At 51.9% G+C, this 23,494-nt stretch overlaps 1 protein-coding gene across 6 annotated transcripts in view; it reads left to right on the plus strand.

The window, feature by feature from the left end:
- TRMT44 (tRNA methyltransferase 44 homolog) overlaps positions 1 to 23,494 on the plus strand; it is a 62,162-nt gene that overhangs the window by 11,869 nt on the left and 26,799 nt on the right. For 3 of the 6 annotated variants that reach the window (XR_007725945.1, XM_050792103.1, XM_050792106.1), the window contains exons 6-10: positions 572 to 643; positions 8,680 to 8,786; positions 10,408 to 10,591; positions 12,934 to 13,366; positions 16,112 to 16,228. Coding sequence is in view for 4 of the 6 variants with exons in the window: in XM_050792103.1 (XP_050648060.1) it covers positions 572 to 643; positions 8,680 to 8,786; positions 10,408 to 10,591; positions 12,934 to 13,366; positions 16,112 to 16,228 (913 nt within the window). In the remaining 2 variants the exon portion in view is untranslated. Of the gene's footprint in view, positions 1 to 571; positions 644 to 8,679; positions 8,787 to 10,407; positions 10,592 to 12,933; positions 13,367 to 16,111; positions 16,229 to 21,439; positions 22,227 to 23,494 lie in introns of those variants that run through there. The other 3 variants (XM_050792105.1, XM_050792107.1, XR_007725946.1) reach the window with 2 other exon arrangements.

The following is a 23,494-nucleotide window of genomic DNA, read 5'->3' on the forward strand; positions in this document are numbered from 1 at the left end:
GAATTGGCTCACGTTCTCAGGTGTGCTCCCTGGGGCACTGCCCTGGAAATGTTCCCACACTAAAGGCCACTGTGGTCACTCAACTCCATGGCCCGTTTGAAGACTCATAATGACCATTAGTGGAGTACACCTTCTTACCTGCCTCGCAGGGGTGGGGGTGTCTGTTTCAGACAGCTGAGAAATCGTGCTTGTGCCATCCGTGAATGCTAATGACGCACTTGGAAAAGGGCATTGTAACAACCATTTCAAGCTCTTGGAGGTGTAGGCAAATATGTGCAGCCCATCAGTACAGCACTGTACAGTACAGCAGGAAGAAAATCAGCTTGGGACCACCAGACTGGGCTGCAGGTTCCAGCTGTTGCCCCTAGCAGGAAGTGGCTAAGCTCGCCATCGTATCATGGGGTGATGGCACTTGGTGCGCTGGACGCACCGGGAGGGGTACGAGTTGCTGGCAGGAAACTCCTCTTGCCGTTGGTCCTGCTGGCAGTGCCCGCAGGCCTTTAATGTGTTCTTGCTAACTTATTATGAAGTACTAAGCTTAACCTTTGATTTCTAAAATTAATGTTTTCAGCATCCAGGCAGAGGGATTGATGTCCGGAGAAGGAAAATCTGGGACATGTATGGACCACAGACTCAGTTAGAGGTACCGTCTTTGTTATGCCTGCCCTTGAGCTCAGCATGGCTTAGCCCCCAGTGGGAACTGCTGGAATGAATGTGTGTCTTTGTGTAGGTCGAGCAGACATGCTGATAGCAAACCTTCACATTCATCTAAGCGCTCTGAAATTAGAGAAGAAAGAAAGAAAGACGAAACTAGACCTTGCAGAGCTTTCTGGTTAAACTGACTGAAGGGCGCTGACCTCCAGGCGAAAGTGCCGTCTCTCCCTGAGTCTGTCGGTGCCATTTGTATCTTGTATGGGGTGCTCCCGTGCCGCCTTGAGGTGGGGGCCGTGCCCCGTGCCCTTTGTGAAGTCTTCTCCAAGGCCTCCCAAAGGCTGCTCTTTGCAGTCAGCAAGCAGTGACTACCATGCCTGGCAGGACTCCACCAGGATGGGGACACCTGCAGCTGAGCCACCTAGGGTGGTGGCTGTGCCAGGGCTGGATCGGTTTACAGGGCTGTGGGGACTCAGAGCCCTCTAAACCTTGACCCCACTCGGGGCCTCTGAGAAGGCTTCTTGGAGCACCCCCATGAGCAAATGGAGGCAGCCAGGTGCCCAGCATGGAAGTGAGATGCCCCGGTGGGATCACCTCCGGGCACACGGATGATGTGCAGGGCAGACTGGGCGGCCCCACGTAAGTTCTCTCATATCTTTGGGCCAGTCCTCTTTACCCTTCACATTTCCCTTTTTTAGGACTTGAAAGGGACGGTCTCACTTTTCTTAATGCCCCTACCCAGAGATAATCACTCTCTTTTATTTAGGGAAATCAATATGTACACATTTAGAGTTTTAAAAAATAGCAGAACTTTGACCCTGGCTGCTTCTGTTCGTTTAACATCCCATCCTAGGCATTTTCTGAAGTCTTGGACAATTATTTGCAAGCACGTTGTTAATGGCTGAATAATGTTCCATGGAATTGAAGGTAACAGCAACACAAACAAGTACAGCTGACCCTTGAACAACATGGGATTGAACTTTGTGGGCCCACTTGTATGCAAAGTTTTTTCAATAAATACATTGGAAAATTTTTTTGGAAATTTGCAACAATTTGAAAAAACTTACAGATGAAATGCATAACCTAGAAATATTGAAAAAAATTCAGAAAAAGTTAGATATGTCCTGAATCCATTAAATACACATACATACTAGTCTATTTTACCATTTACTACCATGAAATATATACAAATCTATACCATTACATATATATACAAATATATACCATTTACTACCATGAAATACACACAAAGTTAAAATCGATCAAAACTTACACAAACCCAGACTGTATGTGGTGTCATTCTCTGTCAAGAGAAATGTGAACGTAAAGATGCAGTATTGAATCCTAATTGCATGAAATTAACTGTAGTCCATACTACGCTACTGTAAAATGTCCTGGTCACCGCTCGTTGCTACTGCAGTGAACCCAAGTGTTGTCAGTGCCCATTTAAAATGCTGCGTGACACCCATCACCTCCGTGGCACCCGCTCATTCCTCCAGTCAGGTGCATAGCCCAGTGAAACGTGATCTCCGGTATTTTTCAGCATGTTTGGTGCAGTCCTGTAAACCTCGAGCAGCGCCGTGGGGCCCATGCACAATGCCACTGGTGATGCTGGAAGTCTCCCAAGAAGCAGAGAAAAGTCATGGCATTAGAAGAAAAGGCTGAGTTCCCTGATAGGTCTTACAGATTTCGGTCTGCAGCTGCAGTTGCAGATAAATGAATTTCATTTCAAGATAAATGAATCCAGTGTAAGGACCATTTAAAAAAAAAAAAAGCAAGAGAGGGAAAGAAATTTGTGAAACTCTCACTGCAGCTACACCAGCAGGCAGGAAAACCTTCACTTTTTGCAAAATACCTTTTCATCTCATATTTAGAAGGCAGCTTTGATGTGGTTGCCGGATTGCTACAAGCAAAGCATACATAAAGACTCTAATATGATTTAAGAAAAAGCAAAGTCATTATATGACAAAGCAGAAAGAAGGTGAAAGTTCTAAAGCTGGAGAATTTAATGCCAACAAAAGATGATTTGATAGTTTTAGAAAGTGATTTGGGTTTTAAAAATATCTAGATAACAGGAGTAGCAGCTTTAGCTGACCAAGAGGCAGCAGATGAGTTCCTAGACACCATTAAGAAAATCACCAGAGAAGCCAGGTGTGGTGGCTCACGCCTGTAATCTTAGCACTTTGGGAGCCTAAGGCTGGAGGATCGCTTGAGGCCAGGAGTTCAAGACCAGCCTGGGCAACATAGCAAGACACCCCCCCCCCCACCTATCTCTACAAAAAATAAACAAAACATTATAAAAAGAAAATCATCAAGGAGAAAGGATGTCTGCCTGAACAGGTTTTTAATGCAGATGAAAATGCCCTATTCTGGAAAAAAAATGCCAAAAAGAAGAGAAGCAAGCCCCAGAATTTACGGCAGGAAGGGACAGGCTAGTCTGCTGTTCTGTGCAAATGCAGTCAGGTTTATGATCAGGACTGCCCTTATCTGTAAAGCTGCTAACCCTCAGTTTTAAAGGGAAAGGAGAAACACCAGCTGCCAGTCGCTCGATTGTACAAGAAGGCCCAGGCAGCAAGAACTCTATTGTGATTTCATCAAGGCTTTGTCTCTGAAGTCAGGAAGTACCTTGTTAGTAAGGGACTACCTTTCAAAGTTCTGTCGATATTGGACAATGCTCCTGGCCACCCAGAACCTCTTGAGTTAACACCAGTGGTGTTGATGTGGTCTGCTTGACCGCAAACACAGCATCTCTTTTCAGAGAGTTACAAGGACCTTGAAGCCTCATTATGTACAGTATTCAATGGAAAGGATTGGATGCTGCGGAAGAGAACTACGAGAGAGAGAGACCAGCCTGAAAATCCTACAAAGATTTTACCACTGAAGACACCATCATTGCTACGGAATAGGCCATGAAAGCCACTGAGCCTGAAACAAATTCCCACCAAAGAAAACGGTGTCCAGATGTTGGCCTGACTTCACAGGATTTACAACAGAGCCAGTCAAGGAAATCATGAAAGAGACTGTGGATATGGCAAACAAAGGTGGGAGATGAAGGGTGCAAGATACGGCTCTTGAGAAATTCCAGAGCTAATAGACACCACTCCACAGGAATGAACTACAGACAACCTGATGGAGATAAGTGCTTCCAACCCAGCGCCAGATGATGAGGAAGAAGATGTAAAAGAGACAGTGCCAGAAAGCAAAGTGACATCAGACAGTGTGGCAGAAGGGTCCTGATTAGTCAAGACTGCATTTGACTTCTTTTGTGACATACTCACTTCTGTGATACGCACCGAAACTAAAGGAAATGGTGGAAAGATTGGCACTGATAGAAACTAAAAAGTAAAGCAGACAGAAATTATGATGTACTTCCATGAAGTTCCACTGAATGTGCCTGCCTCTCCCGCCTCCCCTTCCACCTCCTCCACGTCTTCCACACCTGAGACAGCAAGACCCATCCCTTCTCTTCCTCCTCCTCCTCCTCAGCCTGCTCGGTGTGAAGAGGATGGGGATGAAGATCTTTTTGATGGTTGGTCCACTTCCACTCAATGAACAGTACATTTTCTCTTTCTTATGATTTTCTTTTATTTTTCTCTTCTTTTTTTTTTTTTTTTTTTTTTTTGTTTGAGATAGGGTCTCACTCTGTCACCCAGGCTGGAGTGCAGTGGTGTGATCTAGGTTCACTGCAACCTCTGCCTTCCAGGTTCAAGCAGTTCAGCCTCTCGAGTAGCTGGGTTTACAGGCACCCACCACCATGCCCAGCTATTTTTTGTGTTTTTGGTAGAGATGGGGTTTCACCATGTTGGCCAGGTTGGTCTCGAACTCCTGACCTCAAGTGATCCACCCACCTCGGCCTCCCAAAGTGCTGGGATTACAGGTGTGAGCCACCGCACCCAGCCACGATTTTCTTAATAATATTTTCTCTTAATAATATTTTCTCTAGCTTTATTTTAAGGATATAGTATATAATACACAAAACGTGTTTTAATTGACTTTTACATTTATATTATTGATAAGTCTTCTGGTCACCAATAGGCTATGAGTAGTCAGTTTTGGGGGAGTCAGAAGTTACACATGGGTCAGGTGTAGTGACTCACACCTGCAATCCTAGCTCTTTGGGAGACCAAGGTGTGAGGATCACTTGAGTCCAGGAGTGTGAGACCAGCCAGGGCAACATGGCAAAACCCCATCTCTACTTAAAAAAAAAAAAAATTAGCTAGACGTGGTGGCATGCACCTGTAGTCCCAGCCATGCTGGAGGCTGAGGTTGGGGGATCACCTGAGCTTGGGAGGTTGAGGCTGTGGTGAGCCTCGATTGTGCCACTGCACACCAGCCTGGGCGCCGCAGGTGAGACTGTCTCCAAAAGTTATACACAGATTCTTAACTGCATGTATAGGGGTTCAGTACCCCCTAACCCCCACATTGTTCAAGGGCCAGCTGGATAGTAATAAAAACTGACAGTCATCCAGTGCTGTGTGTGGATGCCTTTCTAAAGGTAAATGTACTTTATGTACAGTAACTTACTGTAATCCTCACAACAGCACTGGGAGGTTGATTCTCTTATTATCCCCATTTTACAGGTGAGGAAACCGAGGTACACTTGGGGAGGTTAGGTCAGCCATGTGTACGGCAAGCGGTGAAGGCAGAATTATTTACTCAGCTCTTCTGTTCTTAACCATCTGTTTTCAGATTACAAATTACACTACGTAAATCTTTGTATGTAAATCGTAGTCCACTTAAAAAATATTTTTCATACCTGGACTTTAAAGATTTTCAATACATATTGCCATACTGCTTTTCAAAACAGTCCTGCATCAGATACACTTCATTTCAGAAAGAATTCTGAGCACTACAAGAGATGCATCCAATAGGAGAAAAAAACAGCTGTACAGATTGATCACATATTTGAGTGCCCACTACCTGCCAGGCACTCTTAGGTGCAGACGATACAACAGTGACAAGACCCCTGCCTTTATGGTCATGGGAAGGGGGCGGGAGGCAGACAACCTGCAGACACACAGCCAGTGTGTGCAGCAGGTTCGAGGGTGGTGGCAGGTGCTGAGGAGGAGGCCGGGGGTGTTGCGTAGTGGCCACCGCTGGAGAAGAGAACGGAACAGAGGCTGGGCCGGGGTGGGCTACAGACATCCAGCAGACGCCTGGGGGTCTGGGCCTGACAGCCCATCTATTCCTCGCTGTCAGCCAGTCCTGGGCACTAGAGCCATGTGACCGTGAGCTTAAAGTGCACTCAGGTGTCAGACCTTGGTCAAGAGTAGCTTGTTTCTTCTGGTACTGAGGACAGAGAAATGACTCCCTAATGGGAAAAAAGTCATGAGTCGCCTCAGGAGCAGTTCTAGGACAGGTTATAGTGGCTCTGTGGGCGTGGCCTCACTTTCCCAGGGTGGTGTGGGAGTGGCCTTTCCCTCTGGGTGGGCCTGTGGGCGTGGCCTCACTTTCTTTGGGTGGTGGTTTGGGCGTCGCCCCGCCTCCTCTGGGTGGTGGTGTGGGCGTGGCCTCTCCCTCTGGGTGGTGGTCAGGGCATGGCCCCCCCTCTGGGTGGTGTGGGCGTGGCCTCTCCCTGTGGGTGGTGGAGAGGGCGTGGCCTCTCCCTCTGGGTAGCTCTGTGGGCGTGGTTGCCCTTCCTGCCAAACAGCTGCTGCTGCCTAGCTGCTCAGATTGCCTCACGACCTCATCCACGTAGTTAAACGCTTGGGTGTGACTAGGTCACAGAACCTCATCTGCCAGAGGGCAGAATGTTGCTTTATGAAATTAAAAAATGTGGTTGATTTCAAAATTCCATGTGTCCCCAGGTGAAAAAGCACCTATGGGTAGGAAATTCAAGCAACAGTGAGTAGGCCGTCTGTGTAAGCCCAGACCCTAGGGAAGAGCTGCTGGGGGTGCCCCTTGGAGAACGGGCAGAAGCTCTAGTTCTTTAGCTGAGGTTCCCCAGCAGTCTGCATCAGACTTTTCTGTGGGGTCATCTGACCTGGGGAGACCCTACCCCGAGCACTTAGTTAAGGAAGGCCTGCTGGTGAGAGTGCTGTATTCTAATCAAGTGTGTAGGTTTTTTCCTCTTTACCTCCAAATCTTCAGTCTCGGTGCTAAAATAGCCGTGTTTATTCTAGTGTTAAATAAATGCCAGGAGTTCTGTCATGCTTTCTGCCCTGGAGGAGCATGGCCAGAATGAGGGTGGTTCTGTTGACATGTGCGTGGTGTTTGTGGATTTTCTAGTGAATGATTTCCTCCCAGCTGCAGTTGAGTGGTTTCCATGAACGGGTACAATCTAGAAAGTCAAAGACCAAGTGTACAATACAACTTTTCTTCTTTCTTTCAAAAACCTCATTTGATTGCAAGCAAGAGAGTGTTAAAAAACTAAGAACACCTGTTTATAACAACAGCATGGTGGTGATCACAAATTGTCTTAATTGTGTGAACCTATATATGAAACAGGAATATTGGAATTTACTGTGTTCAAAATGCCAATTAAAACTTCATAAAGGCCAGGCATGGTGGCTCACACCTGTAATCCCAGCGCTTTAGGAGGCCAAGGTGGGCGGATCACCTGAGGTTGGGAGTTCAAGACCAGTCTGACCAACATGGAGAAATCCTGGCTCTACTAAAAATACAAAATTAGCCGGGTGAGGTGGCGCATGCCTGTAATCCTAGCTACTCGGGAGGCTGAGGCAGGAGAATCTCTTGAGCCAGGGAGGCAGAGGTTGCTGTGAGCCAAGATCGCGCCACTGCACCCCAGCCTGGGCAACAAGAGCGAAACTCCATCTCAAAGAAAAAAAAAAAAAAACCACAAAAACAAACTTCATAAAACAGGTGGGGCTTTGATATCTAGTGCTGTTGGCAATATAAAATATGATTATGGTCTTTACTAAATGTCAGTTATGCTTTAATTTATTCACGCCATTTAAAGAGACAGATGGGCAAACAAATCTAGAATGAGTGGGAATCAAGAATAAATAGTCCCAAAGGTTTGACATCTCTGTAGATTATACATATACCTTGAACAATACTATTTTCAGTATTTTAACATCTTTGTAAATAGAAGCACATGTGCTTATTGAAGAACCAGAGAGATACAGAATTTCAGTTTTAGTTTTTTACATATCATGTCTGCAAAACATTCTTGTGTTGCGGTTTTGCTGTTAGAAAGAATAGCCTTGAAGAGGGAGTGTCTCAGAATGGCTTCCCCGTTCCGATCAGGGAATAACTTCTGTTTGCTTATCTTGGGGACTCACCCTACCCCTGGAAAATTGAGAAGATTTTCAGTGATTGTGTAGTCTCTCTTCCCCCTCTCTCTTTCCAGTTTTTACTGACAGAATTGCTATTGAGACTGTTGATTTCAGTAGTTAATGATGGCCTGCTAAGATCAGAAAGGGTAGGGTGCCTATTCAAAGTTCTGAAATTGTAAAAGCAAGCTGTCCTCAGCTTAACTGCAGATTTGTCAGAATGGTTAGAGTGCCTCTTCAGGGGGATCTTAATCACTTCATGATAGTTTACAAAAATAGCCTAATGGTAAAGAATTACATGTATTGACATGTGTAAGTTCTCCCTCTGTCTCTTCTTAGACTTGGTTTCCTAGATTGAAAGGCCTGTGAGGTGAGACCCCTGTGTTGTATTGTGCACTTAAATCACCCTCAGACTTCTCTGCCTTCCATTCACCTCCTCTGAAGCCATTGTTTGTCCCCATACTCTGCCAGAGGTGAAACCATTCAGTGGCCATCTCTCTTAGAGCTCCTTATGCCTATGGAAAAATCAGCTTTTAAATGATCAAAAGGCGATTAGCACTCAGAAAAGAGTGTTAGTTTCTCCAGTGATTTCCCTAAAAGTTGCCAGCATTTCTTGCCCTCTAGGCAGACCTAGGGCAGATACATTGACTTCCCCATTCCTGGTCGTGTAGCAGGTGAACTACAGCTCTGCGCTGTGTGACCCCAGAGCCTGTACCCTCCCCCCGTGTCCTGCCCACGCAGTAGCTCTACACTGATTCACAAAACATTTTGTCTTGTTTTGTTACTCCTTTAGGAAGATGCAATCACACCCAACGATAAGACCCTTTTCCCTGATGTTGATTGGTTAATCGGTAACCATTCTGATGAACTCACACCATGGATACCTGTCATTGCAGCCAGGTGAGAAGTAGAGGAGTTACCAGGTGAATGACTGGGGAATGCTTCGTCTTCTAAATAGTGATGTCCAAAAGGGTAGCCACTAGCTGCATGCAGTTGTCAAGCACTTGAAATGTGGGTATTTCCAATTTTTGAAATGTTTGCATATCACCTATATTGGGTTAAATTTAAAATAAATTCCACCTGTTTTATTTTACCTTTTAAAATATGACTACTGGAAAATACAAAATTTCTGAGATTATTCACATTATATCTCTACTGGCCAGCACTGATTGGCACTGTGATTATTCTACAGTATTTATATCCGGTGCCAAAAGAGGTGTCCTTTTTGGAAGTTGTCTTCTGAAAACATGAGGGTTTGTCTTTGAAGGGGAAGTCTACCCATCGGTGGAGCCTCTGCAGCCACAGTTGCCTCTGCACGGGGAGCTGCGTGTGTCAGAGGCAGCTGGTCCTGTGTCCGAGAGACTTGGTCACAAAGCAGGTTGTGCTGCTGCTCGTTGACGTTTCGTTGCTGAGTCTCCTTATCTCAGGTTCTTCTGAGCTGTTTTCATTCTCAAGGAGTAACTAGGTTGAAGATAGGTCTTCACTCGGGCTTGGTTGTGCTTCCCTGTAACAGTTCCTATTCAAAGCTGACATCTTAAAGTACTTCAGGAAGTTTTAGATGACACTTGATAATAGTAACTGAAAAAAAAGTCATTTTTTATAAAAGTAATTAGATTCATATTTTATTGAAAAGATATATTGTGTTGCCTTATTTCTAGAAATTAAGTTAGGGAAGGCTGTAATTCATCTTTTTTTTTTTTTTTTTTTTTGAGACGGAGTCTCACTCTGTCGCCCAGGCTGGAGTGCAGTGGCGCAATCTCGGCTCACTGCAAGCTCCGCCTCCCAGGTTCACACCATTCTCCTGCCTCAGCCTCCCGAGTAGCTGGGACTACAGGCACCTGCCACCACGCCCGGCTAATTTTTTGTATTTTTAGTAGAGACGGGGTTTCACCGTGTTAGCCAGGATGGTCTTGATCTCCTGACCTTGTCATCTGCCCGCCTCGGCCTCCCAAAGTGCTGGGATTACAGGCGTGAGCCACCGTGTCTGGCCTAATTCATCTTTTAATATGAAAAACAATATGACACAGCCATAAAGAAAAGGAAATCATGTCCTTTGCAGCAACATGGGTGCAGCTGGAGGCCATTATCCTCAGCAAACTATTGCAGAAACCAAAAACCAAATGCCGCATGTTCTCACTTGTAAGTGGGGTCTAAACATTGAGTACACAGGGCCATCAAGATGGCAGCAACAGACGCTGGGCCTACTGGGGTGGGGAGTGAGGGAGAGGGCAAAGGTTGAAAAACCACCTGGTGGTTACTATGCTCACTACTTGGGTCATGGGATCTGCCTTAGCCCAAACCTCAGCATCTTGCAGTACACTCATGCCACAAAACCTGCACACATACCCCCTGAAGCTGAAATAAAAGTGGACATTATGTGTATATAAAAGGAAACAGTATTGGCCAGGAACATCACTTCCCTATTTTGCCCTGCTACGCGATTGCCGTGTGGCTTTGCGCCGAATTTCCTTGACTGCGTCTGCTCTGGATGCTTGACACTGGTTGTCGGTTCTTTTTGAAGGTCTTCCTACAATTGCCGCTTCTTTGTCCTCCCCTGCTGCTTCTTTGACTTCATTGGAAAATACTCCCGGAGGCAGAGTAAGAAGACTCAGTACCGGGAATACCTTGACTTCATTAAAGAAGTGGGCTTCACCTGTGGGTTTCACGTGGCCGAAGACTGCCTCAGGATTCCTTCAACCAAAAGAGTACGTCCTGATTCTCATTGTTCTTGGCGGTGTGTTGGTGTTCGGATGGAGAGCTCAGGACTCTGTCACAGAGCCGTGAACCATGCTGTAACGTTCAAAATGTTCCAGAACATGCTGGTGCTGATTTCTGTGCCTCTGTCACTGACGAGGCCCAGAGGCTTGTTCTGTCTCATGGTACCCTCCTTAAAGGCACCCCGGTGCTCCCTCCTCCAGGCCTGTAGGCGCCCTCGCCAAGCCCGCCTTGCCTCTCCAGAAGCTCTGAGTGGCCCCAGGGGACCTGCCCAGAGGAGGCCTCGGTGTGGCCTGTGGCTGAACTCCCTGGGGAAAGTTCCTGCTCCTTCAAGTCGCAAATAATTGGCTGCAATTGAAGTGTGTTTCAGAAGTTCACAATGATTTCCCATTTTCTCCTTAAAGGCCTGGTTCATTCAGATTCACCAGAAATGTCATTTGGGCAGAAGGTGGCCCGGGGACTTGCTGTGAGCAGCGTGGCCGTGCCTCTGAAGCTCGTGTGGACAGGGCAGACTTAGGCCCTCTCGCCGTGCCAAGGGCTTGACCTTTCTAAAGAACCATGGAAGTGTTTACAGCCGCTCACCTCAGTCTCTGGTGACTTTATTTGACAACAGTCTGTGGCTGGCAGACAGTGTGCTTTTAAAAAATAACTCCGTCGTGTCCAGGCCACAGAGTTTGACGGCTGCCTTAGCAAGAAAGGGCCCGGCTGATCTGAGCGAAGCCTCAGCTCTGCTGCTCGTGGTTCACTCCGACCGATCGCAGAGCTCCACAAGCCTGTCCGCGTCTGTGAGACCAGAAGGCTGCCTGGTGCTTTGTGGAGGCTTAACAGGATGATGTCTTCAGAGCCCACGGCGGGGAGGGCATGTCGTGGGCACTCGCTGGCCGGCTGCAGTCATAGCCGTGCGCCAGGAGCAGCGTTGGCTGTTGGCACAGGCCTCAGGGCCGCTGGCACTGTCACTACCCTGCTACCATGGGAAGTTACCTTAGGACTTGCTGCTGAACCGTCCCGTCATCCTCTCAGTGTCCTCCATTTTGGCAGGTCTTGGTCTTCTGAGGTCAGAACTGATTTGGGGAAACTGCTAAAGTTTGGGTCCTCTAGGCAGGTCCAAGGAGCCTGTGGCTTTGATTTTTGCACTTGCTGTCCCATTACTAATTGGTAGAGACCATGGACTGTCGCTTCATCTCTCTGAGCTTCAGTTTTCTTATCACTGGCAGGTTTGGGGATCGAATATAAAAGTGGATGTGAACGTGCTTTGTCATTTTTAAAGCAGTTCACACACAGCACATGTCTGGTGGGGCCTGGGTGTGTGACAGGCACTGAGAATTTAAAATCCTCCTGGAAGAGGTGGGGAGCAGAGGTGTGGCTGTCACATAGTGAGGAGGTCGGCTTCCTTATCACCTGCGCCTGGCCTTGTAGTTGATGCCTGGAGAGGAAGCCCAGAAATAAGGCGCCCGTGCCATGGTTGGCTGGGCCTGCTTGTCCGGAGGGGACTGTCTGAAGGGCATCCTCCATCGGGGTGTGCCGCGAAGGAAGGCGAGCATGCGTGGAGCGCCTCTGTGGCTCCAGGCCCTCTGCTTAGCCCCCATGTGCACTTGCTGGCTCTGGCAAGGTGGGGACAAAGCTACCTCCCTTCCCAGCCCCTGGGGCACTGGGCAGTGTTACCATCAGCATGTGCCCCCCCCAGGTGGCCAAGGGGTAGAGTGAGGGGCGGCAGCAGGAAAGCTTTAGGACGGTGCGGCTGCCAGGCCCAGGAGTGTGGATTCTGAATTTAGGCGCCTTTGTTAGGTCTTGTGAAGCTCCAAGTGATGAGAGGGAACCATGGGCTCTTACTGTTTTTTGGGGGTTTTTAAAATTTTTAAGTAACTTATATTGGCGTCAGTTTTTATTTTTTATTTATATTTATTTATTTTGAGATGGAGTTTTTGCTCTTGTCACCCAGGCTGGAGTGCATTGGCACAATCTTGGCTCACTGCCTCTGCCTCCCAGGTTCAAGTGATTCTCCTGCCTCAGCCTCCTGAGTAGCTGAGAATACAGGTGTGCGCCACCACACCTGGCTAATTTTTGTATTTGTAGTAGAGACAGGATTTCGCCATGTTGGCCAGGCTGGTCTCAAACTCCTGACTTCAGGTGATCTGCCCACCTTGGGCTCCCAAAGTGCTGGGATTACCGGTGTGAGCCACCGTACCCGACTGGTGTCAGTTTTTAAAATCAGGATTTTTTCATGATAGACGTTTAAAACTTGTGATTTGTACTCCAGGATGAGAGCATTCCATGAAGAATGTTGAAATAGACAAGCCAGCTAAAATACTTGCTTTGCTCTTTTCAAACACAGGTCTGTCTCATTGGGAAATCCAGAACATACCCTCCCTCCAGAGAAGCTTCCGTGGATGAAAAGAGGACTCAGTACATTAAGAGCAGGCGGGGCTGCCCTGTAAGCCCACCTAGACGGGAGCTTTGCCCTTCTCCACTCCGGGTTGCTGCTGGCAGTGCTGGTCACTGTGACGGTCACCAAGCTCTGGGTGCCAGGGTCGGGTGTGTAGCCGGGGCCTGGGCCGCTGAGCGTGGAGCAGGGCCCCAGGCCAAAGGAGCCTGGCTACCTGGATTTCATCCCAGAGAAAAGGCTGAGCGCGTGAGGAACTGTGCCGCCCTGCCGCGAGGCTTTATCGACCAAGTGGTTTTGCAAGTGGCGAATTTATTGTTAGGTGGAAAGCAATTAAACACAGGAAGTTCTCGAAATGGGAGTTTGAAGACCTGGAATCGGGGAGGTAAGCTGTCCACCACCTCAGGGGCTAGCACGCTCCCAGGCTTGAGGGCAGGAATTCACGTGTTCATAACCAGCATAAAATGGTGTGGCCCTGTGACTACACACACTGAAAAAGCCATTGATGATGGGTGAAGAGGCTCTCTTCAAGCAAATTCTTTAAAATTTTCCCAATAGTTCCTATAAACATAAAGGACTTTGTTATTTCCAGAGAGGAAGGCCGAGGCCAGGCCAGGGAGTGACAGAGTTTTGACCCTTAATTAACTTTTACAAAACAGGTTTAGGGGCTAGAACTACTCATTTTCCATCCAGAAATTATCCAAAGAGAAAACAGGTTACTGAGGCCAGAAAAAGGCACTGTCCCCTTGAGTATGCAGTAAGATTTGGAGCTGTTGTGATTCGATAATTTAATTCTCTTTGAAATCCCCAAAACACAAAAATCAGCTATGGCAAAAGGAGAAAATTACATCGATTGTTCTCATGGGGTGAGTGGTGCGTTGAAATTAATGGCATTCAGAGAGCCAGCCGGGGCTGTAAGGACCTCGCCTCCTTCCAGGCAGGGATGCTGCTTGGCCGCCAGAGGGTGGTGTGGAGCTGCAGCCAGAGCCTGGCTTCTCGCAGTTTTGGGAACTGGAGAAGAGCACGGAGCCCCATCCCCTCCTGGCCCCTCCGTCAGTGACTCCTGCCTGGCTTCCCGTTTGAGGGAAAACCTTCCTCTCCAGGCCTTGCTTTCCTCACCTGTGAATGTTGGGACAAAATCATGCCCGTTTCCTTCTTCATCCTTTGTCCTCTTGCACCATGTGTACATGGAATGGGGCCGGGCCATTGAGCACAGACGGCCCCTCCAGAAATCATTCGAACCTGATGGTAGCTGGTCAGCAGAGCCTCTAGCCATCTGGCGAGAGTGGCCCTGGCTCAGTGGCTGATGGGGCCGACTAGCTGCTTGCAAATCACCAGGCACCGTGGGGCCTCTGGGTTGGTGCCTCTGACTAAAGGCACCCTGCTGTGGTGGGGCTGGAGCACAGAGGAGGAAGGCTGAGGCTGGCAGAGCATGATCCCAGCACAGGCAGCTGGGCCCCAGAGCCCCAGGGACATCAGTGTGGTCTGAAAGTTCCCATGTGCAGTAAGCAGTGACAGTTCTTGAGTGCAGTTTGACCTTTAAATTCCCAGGAGATGACGGGTACACAGATGTCAGCTGTGCCTGGGATGGACAGCTTTTGGTGGGTGAGGAGGAAGGAGGAACAGACCTGGAGATGGAGAGCGGGGGTGGCTGAGTGGTGGGCTCAGTCCTGCCTGCCCCTTGGAACCTGGGAACCAGGGCGCCTAACAAGCCCCGTACCCCCATCCCCTCCAGATTGGTGTCCGTGGGTCTGGGGCTTGTTAGGGGCTCTCCATGTGGCCATGCTGTGAGAAGGAAGGAGCTGTGCCCTTGGCCTCTCAGCCTACCGCCTCCCTCCTGCCCACAGGCAGCCTTCAGGGCCTTTGGTCTCACCCCCACCCAGCGTGTCGTCAGACAGGCCCCTCTGTGTTTCTGTGCCTGTGGGCCATGTGTGGCTCTGGCTCCAGGACCTCACCCATCCTAGCTCCGCGTCTGCCCCTGTGGGACATTGCTGAGAAACAGGGTGGGAAGGGGCCCTGCCCTCAAGAGGCTCCAAGTCCTGCATTGCTAGGAGTCAAGGCCGCACACGTCAAAGGATGAGTAGCCAAGAGGCTGGATGTGCCAGGCCCAGAGGCACCCATGGCTGCAAGTGTGAGATTCCCGGTTATGGAGTCCGTGCCGGGCCAGAGGCAGGGGCACAGGGAAGGCTGACTGGGACGATATGTCATCTTTTTTAAAACACTCCCACTCCTCTCAGAATGGATTTGAGACAGACGAGAGGTTGACTCAGAAGACTGGCCGGGCTGGGATAGGAAGGACTCTTGCAGCAGCTGCAACAGCGGCTGCCCGCACCGGGGTCCTGGGTCAGCATTGTGGTGCCCTGATCTGTGGGGGTCCCACAGGCTCAGCTGCATGCAGGCAGGCACCGTCTCCTCCGCTCTCCTGCAGCTTGGAGGGTGCAGATAAGACGTGAAGTGCAGCACCTGGCAGATAGGAAGTTCCTGGCAAATACACATAGGAAAACCAGCTTTCATTCATATCCAATTTGATGTTTTGGTAATAAATGACTTTATTGTCACCAGGTTTTCTGATTAGAGCATTTTGAAATACATGCAGGCTCTCAAAGAAGAAATACGAATGGGAAAGAGACCATCACTGTGGTGTCTGTGCTGTTGCTTTTTTTTAACACCTAGTGTGGCCTTGCTGGCCACCCTGGAGCCGGTAGCGCCAGGCCTGCTGCCGCATGGTTGGAGCAGCCACTGGGGAGGCTCAGGCCCCAGGCCTGCCAGCTTGGCCTTCCTTCTTTAGTCTGAGAAACCCTGGCTCCAAACAGCCACCCCCTTCATGGGTCACCAGCGAGAAGAGCTTGAGGTGACCACCCAGAGCAGGCAGCATCACCTGACGCCTGGCCCCGTGCGGGCAGGAGGCATGTGTGGGGCTGCGCCACCTCAGCTGGGTGGGGACACCGCGGCCCTCACGGTTTGGCCGCGGTGCGGTGTGGGTTAGTTGAGATGGGATCGTGGTCCGTCGTGCTGGAGCGCACAAGGCGTGAGTGTACGGAACTGAAATGGGCCGTTTCTGCCTGTGTGACAGCTTTGTGATATTTTGTTGTGGTTTTAGGGAAAAAAAAAACAAACCATTTTTCCACAGAGAGCCTATCTCTGGCAGAAGTAGCCAGTGAGCTGGACACGGAGACCCTGCGGAGGCTGAAGCGGGAGTGTGGGGGCCTGCAGACGCTGCTCCGGAACAGCCACCAGGTGTTCCGAGGTATGGGGTCTGCCCCTTCACCGCTTTTCTCTTTCCTTCCCTTTCCCGCTTTTTTCTGTTAAATAACGTTTTATTTTAGAGTGGTTTAGACTCTCACAGAAGAATCTGGCGGAAGCACCAAGTTCTACGGTGCTCCACCCAGCTCTGACGTGGGTAGCATTTGACCTCGGGGTGGGACGTGGGTCACCCCGTTTACTCCTGGCTCCTCTGGACCTTGTCCCATGCGATGTCCCCAGGCCGGTCTCCCTCCCCCTATGCTGTACTTGCTGACACCTCAGCTCCACTTGCTCCACACAGGACAGAGCAAGTCGGGCAGCCGCTGACCGGGCCCCTCTTGGCTGGGGGTCCTTGTTTGGCTTCGTCTTTAGCTGCTGCAAACTGGAAGCATCCAGAGCCACAGAGCCAGGGTGGGGAGTGGGAGGAGTGAGCCCCTCCCCACAGGCGGAGGCCTGGACTCCTGTGGCCCTTGCTCTTCGGGCCTGGGCAGGGGGAGGTCCTGGTACCCAGCTCCACTGCTGGGCAACGCCCTGTGACTCCAGGACTGCCAGGGCATGGGGAGGTCCTGGTACCCAGCTCCACTGCTGGGCAACGCCCTGTGACTCCAGGACTGCCAGGGCATGGGGAGGTCCTGGTACCCAGCTCCACTGCTGGGCAACGCCCTGTGACTCCAGGACTGCCAGGGCATGGGGAGGTCCTGGTACCCAGCTCCACTGCTGGGCAATGCCCTGTGACTCCAGCACTGCCAGGGCATGGGGAGGTCCTGGTACCCAGCTCCACTGCTGGGCAATGCCCTGTGACTCCAGCACTGCCAGGGCATGGGGAGGTCCTGGTACCCAGCTCCACTGCTGGGCAACGCCCTGTGACTCCAGGACTGCCAGGGCATGGGGAGGTCCTGGTACCCAGCTCCACTGCTGGGCAACGCCCTGTGACTCCAGGACTGCCAGGGCATGGGGAGGTCCTGGTACCCAGCTCCACTGCTGGGCAACGCCCTGTGACTCCAGGACTGCCAGGGCATGGGGAGGTCCTGGTACCCAGCTCCACTGCTGGGCAATGCCCTGTGACTCCAGCACTGCCAGGGCATGGGGAGGTCCTGGTACCCAGCTCCACTGCTGGGCAATGCCCTGTGACTCCAGCACTGCCAGGGCATGGGGAGGTCCTGGTACCCAGCTCCACTGCTGGGCAATGCCCTGTGACTCCAGGACTGCCAGGGCAGGGGGAGGCAGGAGGGCCCGCCACCCGCTTGTCCATTCACTCAGCCCACAAAGCAGGGCAGACACATCCCTGGCCTGCTGCAGCTGGCGGTGCAGTGAGGGAGAGGGAGATGTAGCAGGTGTTCCCCCAGGGGCCGGCGGTGTACACAGTTCCATCATCTGCAGCTTCCAGGTGTGCACAGAGGGGGCAGGGACAGGGGGGAGCCACAGTTTACCAGCGCCGGCGGCTGGGGCGTTTGCCGTAACTTGCTTCGTGGAGCTATTTTTCCCCTCTTTCTGTAAGTATTTTAAAGTGAATACCAGCTAGCACCCTATTTCACCCCTAAGTACTTCCACATGCATCTTTAAAAATACTAGGTGTCTTGTGTCACCACCATGCCCTAAGCACACATTTCTGTGAGTCGCGATGTGCAGGGAGAACTGGCCTGGCCCAGAGTGGGCTCAGGAGGGCTTTACTTAGGAAATGACACTTGAGCTGGGCCTGGAAGGAAAAGAGGAGTCAGGAACAGAGAACAGCTTTTAGGCAGAGCGAACAGCATTTGCGAAGAGCCAGGGTTGGGAGGAACAAGAGTGGGAGCTGGTGGGGCTATAGCTGCCATGACCAGGAGAAGGACTGGGCCTCTGACGGATGGGTAGGGATGACACCGAAGTCACAATGGGAAGGAGTGGCCTGGCTCACACCCTAGCTTCTGGGTCCCCTGCCCATGAGGCTGCCATGGGGGTCAGGTGCAGTGCGGTATCTGGCTCTGCATGTGTGAGAGAGCACAGGTGTGTGCGCCATGCCTATTGTGTACACAAGAGTGCAAGCGTGTGGGTTTGTGCACACACACACTGCCTTTAGGTGCCCGCCTGCTCTTGGAGAGCTGAACTTGGCTTTCAGCTGAACTGGCTTCTTTAGGTGACAGTTGCTATTGGGTGGGGGGCCCGTGAGCGTGGTTGGAGCCTCTGTTTCCCGGGACAGGTGCAGAAGCATGTTCCTGAGGCTGCCTCCAGGGTAGACACTGGGCCTGCAGTGGTGGCTGGGCTGGGCCTGCTGCTGGAGTCTGTTCTTCCTTGCACAGAGCTTCAGGCAGTTAGAATATTTCCTGCCTCCACGGGGCCTCTTTCTGTCTTTCCCAACGCTTGTTTTTGTTGATTTCCTGAAATACTGTCCTTTCACCCACGGGGGTGAGTCTGCCTGTGTGTCACTGTTTTTCTGTGCAAGTCACCCTGGGGGACAGACTTGTTTTTGGAAACACTTCTGAGTAGGAGGCCTGGGGGTTGGGTTCCAAATAAACATTCTTCCCCAGTCATGAGAAAACTATGCTCTGAAGCTGGGTCTTATCTCTGTATGAGGTTTAGGTTTTGTTTTAAGCTAACGTGGCTAGTCTCAGAAAATGTTTACGAGAGTGAGGAATTGGAAATGTTTCCAGATGGCTTCAGGTCAGCCAGCCTGAGCATGACCTGTGAGGGCCACGAGGGCCAGCCCTGCCTCTGTCCCCGCCCCTTCCTGAGGCCACCGAGGGGTGGCTCCATGCTGGCTGGTATGGAACCTGGCACCGTGCTGCTGGGTACACGCGGGGCCTCATCGTATCCTGCACTCGGGGCAGAGCAGGCCTTTCCTCCTTGAATCCACAGACACGGCTCAGAGAGGTCCGCGCGCCGGCCCGAAGTCTCCCAGTGAGTGGAGAGGCCGTGCCACGGTCCAGGCCAGGTCTGACCCAGCACTGGCACCCCTGAGCCTGCAGCATCATCCGGGGCATCGAATCCTCAGCCCGTTCCTCAGAGCAGCTTGGTGAGAGGGAGTGTCTGCTGTCAGAAGCAGTGGCGGAGGTGGCGGTTCCTGTGCGGAGAGAGAGTCCCAGGGGACACGCACAGTAGGGAGGGAGGAGGCGGCAGGAGCTTGGGTCGAGCAGACTGTGGCCCTGTGGTTCCATTTCAAAATGAGGAGCGCATTTCCAGAGGAGGAGAGTCTTTCTAGCTGTTGCTTGTCTTTCTAGCTGGCTGGAGCGAGTGTCCCTGGAAGGCCGCCCCTTCTGGCACCTGGCCACATAGGGGCTCAGGTGTTGTGGGGGCGCTGGGAGCTACCTGCCATGTCCAGGGTTGTAGACACGGGGAGTGGGTCAGCGAGGCTGGGCCGGCCTGGAGCCTGCCTGTGCCATCCTGGGAGCCTCATCTCTATCATGAGCGCCCGCTCCTCAGTCCTCAGACACCCTGCAGGTCCTGCTCCCAAAACATGGCTGGGTGTGCTCTTAACTCCAGAGCCACCTGGGAGGGCCTGCTGCCAGGTGGCCTGTCACGTTGCGGCAGGGGGGTGCCCAGGCTGGCTCTGAGGGTGGGAATCTGCGCTCAGCCTTTGGCCTCAGTGATCCTCACCCCCTTCTCTTGACAGGTCAGGGCGTCAGGCCAGAGGCCCCTCAGTGTTTGGGGTCATGTGCCCCATGGGGAGTTGGGGGGAAGCTCTGGCCCCTGGGGCTCCTCCTGAGCACCCTTCAGAGGGTTCCAGATCCCTCAGTGGCTGGGATGTGCCCTTCTGTGCTGCGCCAGGAGGTGCTGCTGTGAGGACGTCGGCAGAGTATTGTGGGACTGCCTTAACCGTAGCCTTCAGGTTAAGCAACCTCAGCTCCCATGTTGGAAGGCGAGACAGAGAGGCGGCCATGGGAGGGCAAACGGGGTCAGGCCTGGCCTTGGCGGTGCTTCCAGCCAGGCTGTGAGAGTGAGCCCCCAACTGTGTCCCTGGATGCAGCGAGGCGCCGCTCTCTGGGCTCATTTCTCTGGTTTCAGGGGGAAACTATTTTTAAAGTATCAGTCTGTCAGAAGCACACAGGCTTGTTATTGCCACACACAAGGTGATTTGAAGGCAGAATTCAAGCTTTAATTCCTACACTTTCAAGTTCTCCTTGGAAGTCGGTGAGCCAGACTTCCTCACTGAGGCTCCTTTATTCCCCCAGCCTTCTGCCGCGAGCGCTTGCCCAGCTTCCAGGGAGAGCCAGGAAGGCGGTGGCTGCTTTGGCCACGTGTCACAGGGAGTTGTTGGCTTCCCACAAGGAAACGGCCAAATGGGAGTGTAGGGAGTATCTTGGCCCAATTTGGGGGGCAGGGTCAGGAGGCAGCCTGGAGGAGGCCCGTGAGGCCTGGCACCCAGGTGACGAGCGGGCCCACAGCAGCCCTCTCCTGGCCCCACCCCACTCTGATGTCCCTCCAGCTCCCCAGTGTGGAGGTCAGCCCTGGCCATTGAGTCCCAGTGGCACTTCCAGAGTGGGTGTCTAAACCACTGCGCAGAGGCAGGTACCCTTCCTGTTCCTTTCCAGAGCCCCTCGGCCTCCCTTACTCCACACTTGCACCTGGAGGGGCTCCGGTTGGGAGGTGCATGTAAACCCAGTGCACCAGGATGGCACCAAGCAGAGGCCGCCCTGCAGCAGCCCCGTCCTTAGACTGTGGAGGGACCTGCGCCTTGCCCTCTTTCTGCCTGTGACGCTGAGACAGTCCTCAGAGGTTAGGGCTGCAGTGCAGATGTTTTCTCGTGTTCTGGCTCTCACACTGTGTTCCGTCCTTCCTCCACTCAAGTGATCCTTCTGAAATGGTGGCTCTGCAGGACCTGCCACTCAGCCAGAGGGAAGGTCGGGGCCTCAACGATGAGGCCACTTGGGACCCAGCTCTGTCTTCTGCCCTCCCCTCTGGCTGTCCCTGAAACGCGGCCTGTCCTGGTGCAGTCTGTCCTGGGACACTCGGGTTTGCTGCTTCTCTGCCTAAAATGCTCTTCCTGGGCCCGCGTAGGGCTGCCGCTCGCCTCGCGCAGGGCTCACCTTCCCTATCCTTGCCTGAAGACCCATCCTGCACCTCGGTCACTCCCACCGGAGGCAGGCTCTCTGTGACCAGCAGGAACTCTGGGCTGTGTCACGGTTGTATCCCTGACCCTGGATTGGCACCTCCCATGGCGTGGGAGCTAAGCAGAGGCTGGTGAATTAAGGAACTTTCAGGTTTACTTCTCAGTGTGTCTTTTATCTGTTCCAAACCACAGTTGTGAATGGGAGAGTTCACATTCGCGACTGGAGAGAGGAGACGCTGTGGGAAACAAAGCAACCGGAAGCGAAACAGAGAGTGCTCTCCAAAGCCTGCAAAACCCGCCTCTGCTGGTTCTTCACGCATCACCCTGACGGCTGTGCTCTGTCCGCGGACTGCTGCCCATTTGCCCATGGGCCTGCGGAGCTGCGGCCACCCCGGACCACCCCGAGGAAGAAGATTCCATGAGCTGTGTCCTTGCCAGCCAAGTCCTGGTCAGTGGGGGCCAAACCAAGGAGAGCTTCCCCAGCAATCCTCAGTGCCGTGGTCTCTGCTCTGGCTGTGTTTCAGCCCACCTCCTCCCAGCTTTCTCTAGATCCTCACGCCGATGAACCATGTTTCATAAACATCACCCGCCAGAGAAGCCACAGTTACTCAGAAGCCCCCAGCTGGGTACCTGGCTTGTTTCAGATGCAGCCACTTGAAACGTGCACAGCATCTTCGTATCACAAAGATCGTGCATGGATCCTTACAGTGTCTCCTGGGGGAGAGCAGCCGGGGATGCCTTGCACAGGTCCCTCCCAGGGCGCTGTCCGACGCCTGCCCCACCATGTCCACCTCTGTGAAGAGGTTGGGGCTCCCCAAGAAGCAAGACCGTATCTGCCAGCGTTTCTCACCACACTGGAGAGCAGCCACTCTGAAGCAGGGATCCACCAGACTGGTATTTTTAAAAAAGGTATAAGGCTTGCTCTGTTGAGGTTGTTTTTACAGTTACAGAGAATAAAACAAAACACCCATAATTTCCTCACATGGGCCAGTCAAGTGGCATGAAAAAAAAAAAAAATAGGTGAATTGTTGACAGGGCTTTAAAACTGTAAATATCACAGACAATAGAAAGGTAAGACCTACACCTTCCTCCCTCCTCCACGAGACCCTCTCCCCAGAAATACTGCAGCAGTTCTTTTTAGTCTTTCTAGAAAAAAAAATCCTGATTCATTTCTCTTTTATTGAGAGATGGGGTCTTGATCTCTCGCCCAGGCTGGAGTGCAGTGACACGATCATAGCTCACTGCAGCTTTGAACTCCCGGGCTCCAGCCATCCTTCTGCCTCAGGCTGTCAAGTGGCTGGGACTGTAGATGCACGTCACCATGCCTGGCCAATGTTAGAGGCGGGGGTCTTGCTATGTTGCCCAGGCTGGCCTTGAACTCCTGGGCTCAAGCAGTCCTCCCACCTCAGCCTCCCAAAGTGCTGGCATGACAGCCATGAGCCATGGCATCTGGCCCTGATGTTTCTATTTAAAGTTATTTCTGTGGTTTTATACAAAAGGCCACATGCAGACCACACTGTTCTGCCATTGACTTTCTGCAGTGTACCCTGGTGCCTCTCCACTGGGTGTATCCACCTGGTTATTCACGGCCGCCGTGTGGCATTTCATGGCAGCGCTGCAGTCGTCACTCCTGAGCAGTGAGAATAAATGGGCATCTACTCTGAAGGCACCTCAGCTCTGCAGCACCCCAGGGCAGTGCTGCCACGGACCCAGACCCTGCCCTCTGAGTTCTGAGTCAGTCCCAGAGCCCAGAGCCCAGGCTGAGGATGTGCCAGCAGGTACCTGGCCCTGGAAGCGTCCACCCTTCGTCTTACTGGGAGACTGGCGCTCCGTGGCCCCTTGGGGCAGGCCCCAGTTGGTCGAGCTGCTGCAGCTCTGGCTAGTGAGGCACAAGGGAGCTCTGCTGGGGCCTCTGGGGTCTCCACACTGGGAAGTTCTCCCTGCAGGGGACACCTAATGTAGAAGCCCCGAGGTAGCAACCAGGAGCCTAGCACCGAGGGTGGTGGAGCAGGAAGATGGAAAGAACTCTCTTCCCAAAGATGAGCCACAGAGCCGCACCCTCCCTCAGCCGCTGTGTTAGGCCCTGAGGCATCTTCCTGCCAAGCTGCACCAGGGTTTGCGGGTTTTGTTGCTCAGCATATCCAGGGTCACGTACTTCAGGACAAGTGACCTGATGCCCCTCGGCCTCCCAGCCCTGCAGCCTCGCTGGAGCTCTCCCTGCAGCAGGAAGGGCTGAGCCCAACCACA

This window comes from Macaca thibetana, chromosome 5, assembly GCF_024542745.1.
Source record: "Macaca thibetana thibetana isolate TM-01 chromosome 5, ASM2454274v1, whole genome shotgun sequence".
Taxonomy (NCBI): domain Eukaryota; kingdom Metazoa; phylum Chordata; class Mammalia; order Primates; family Cercopithecidae; genus Macaca; species Macaca thibetana.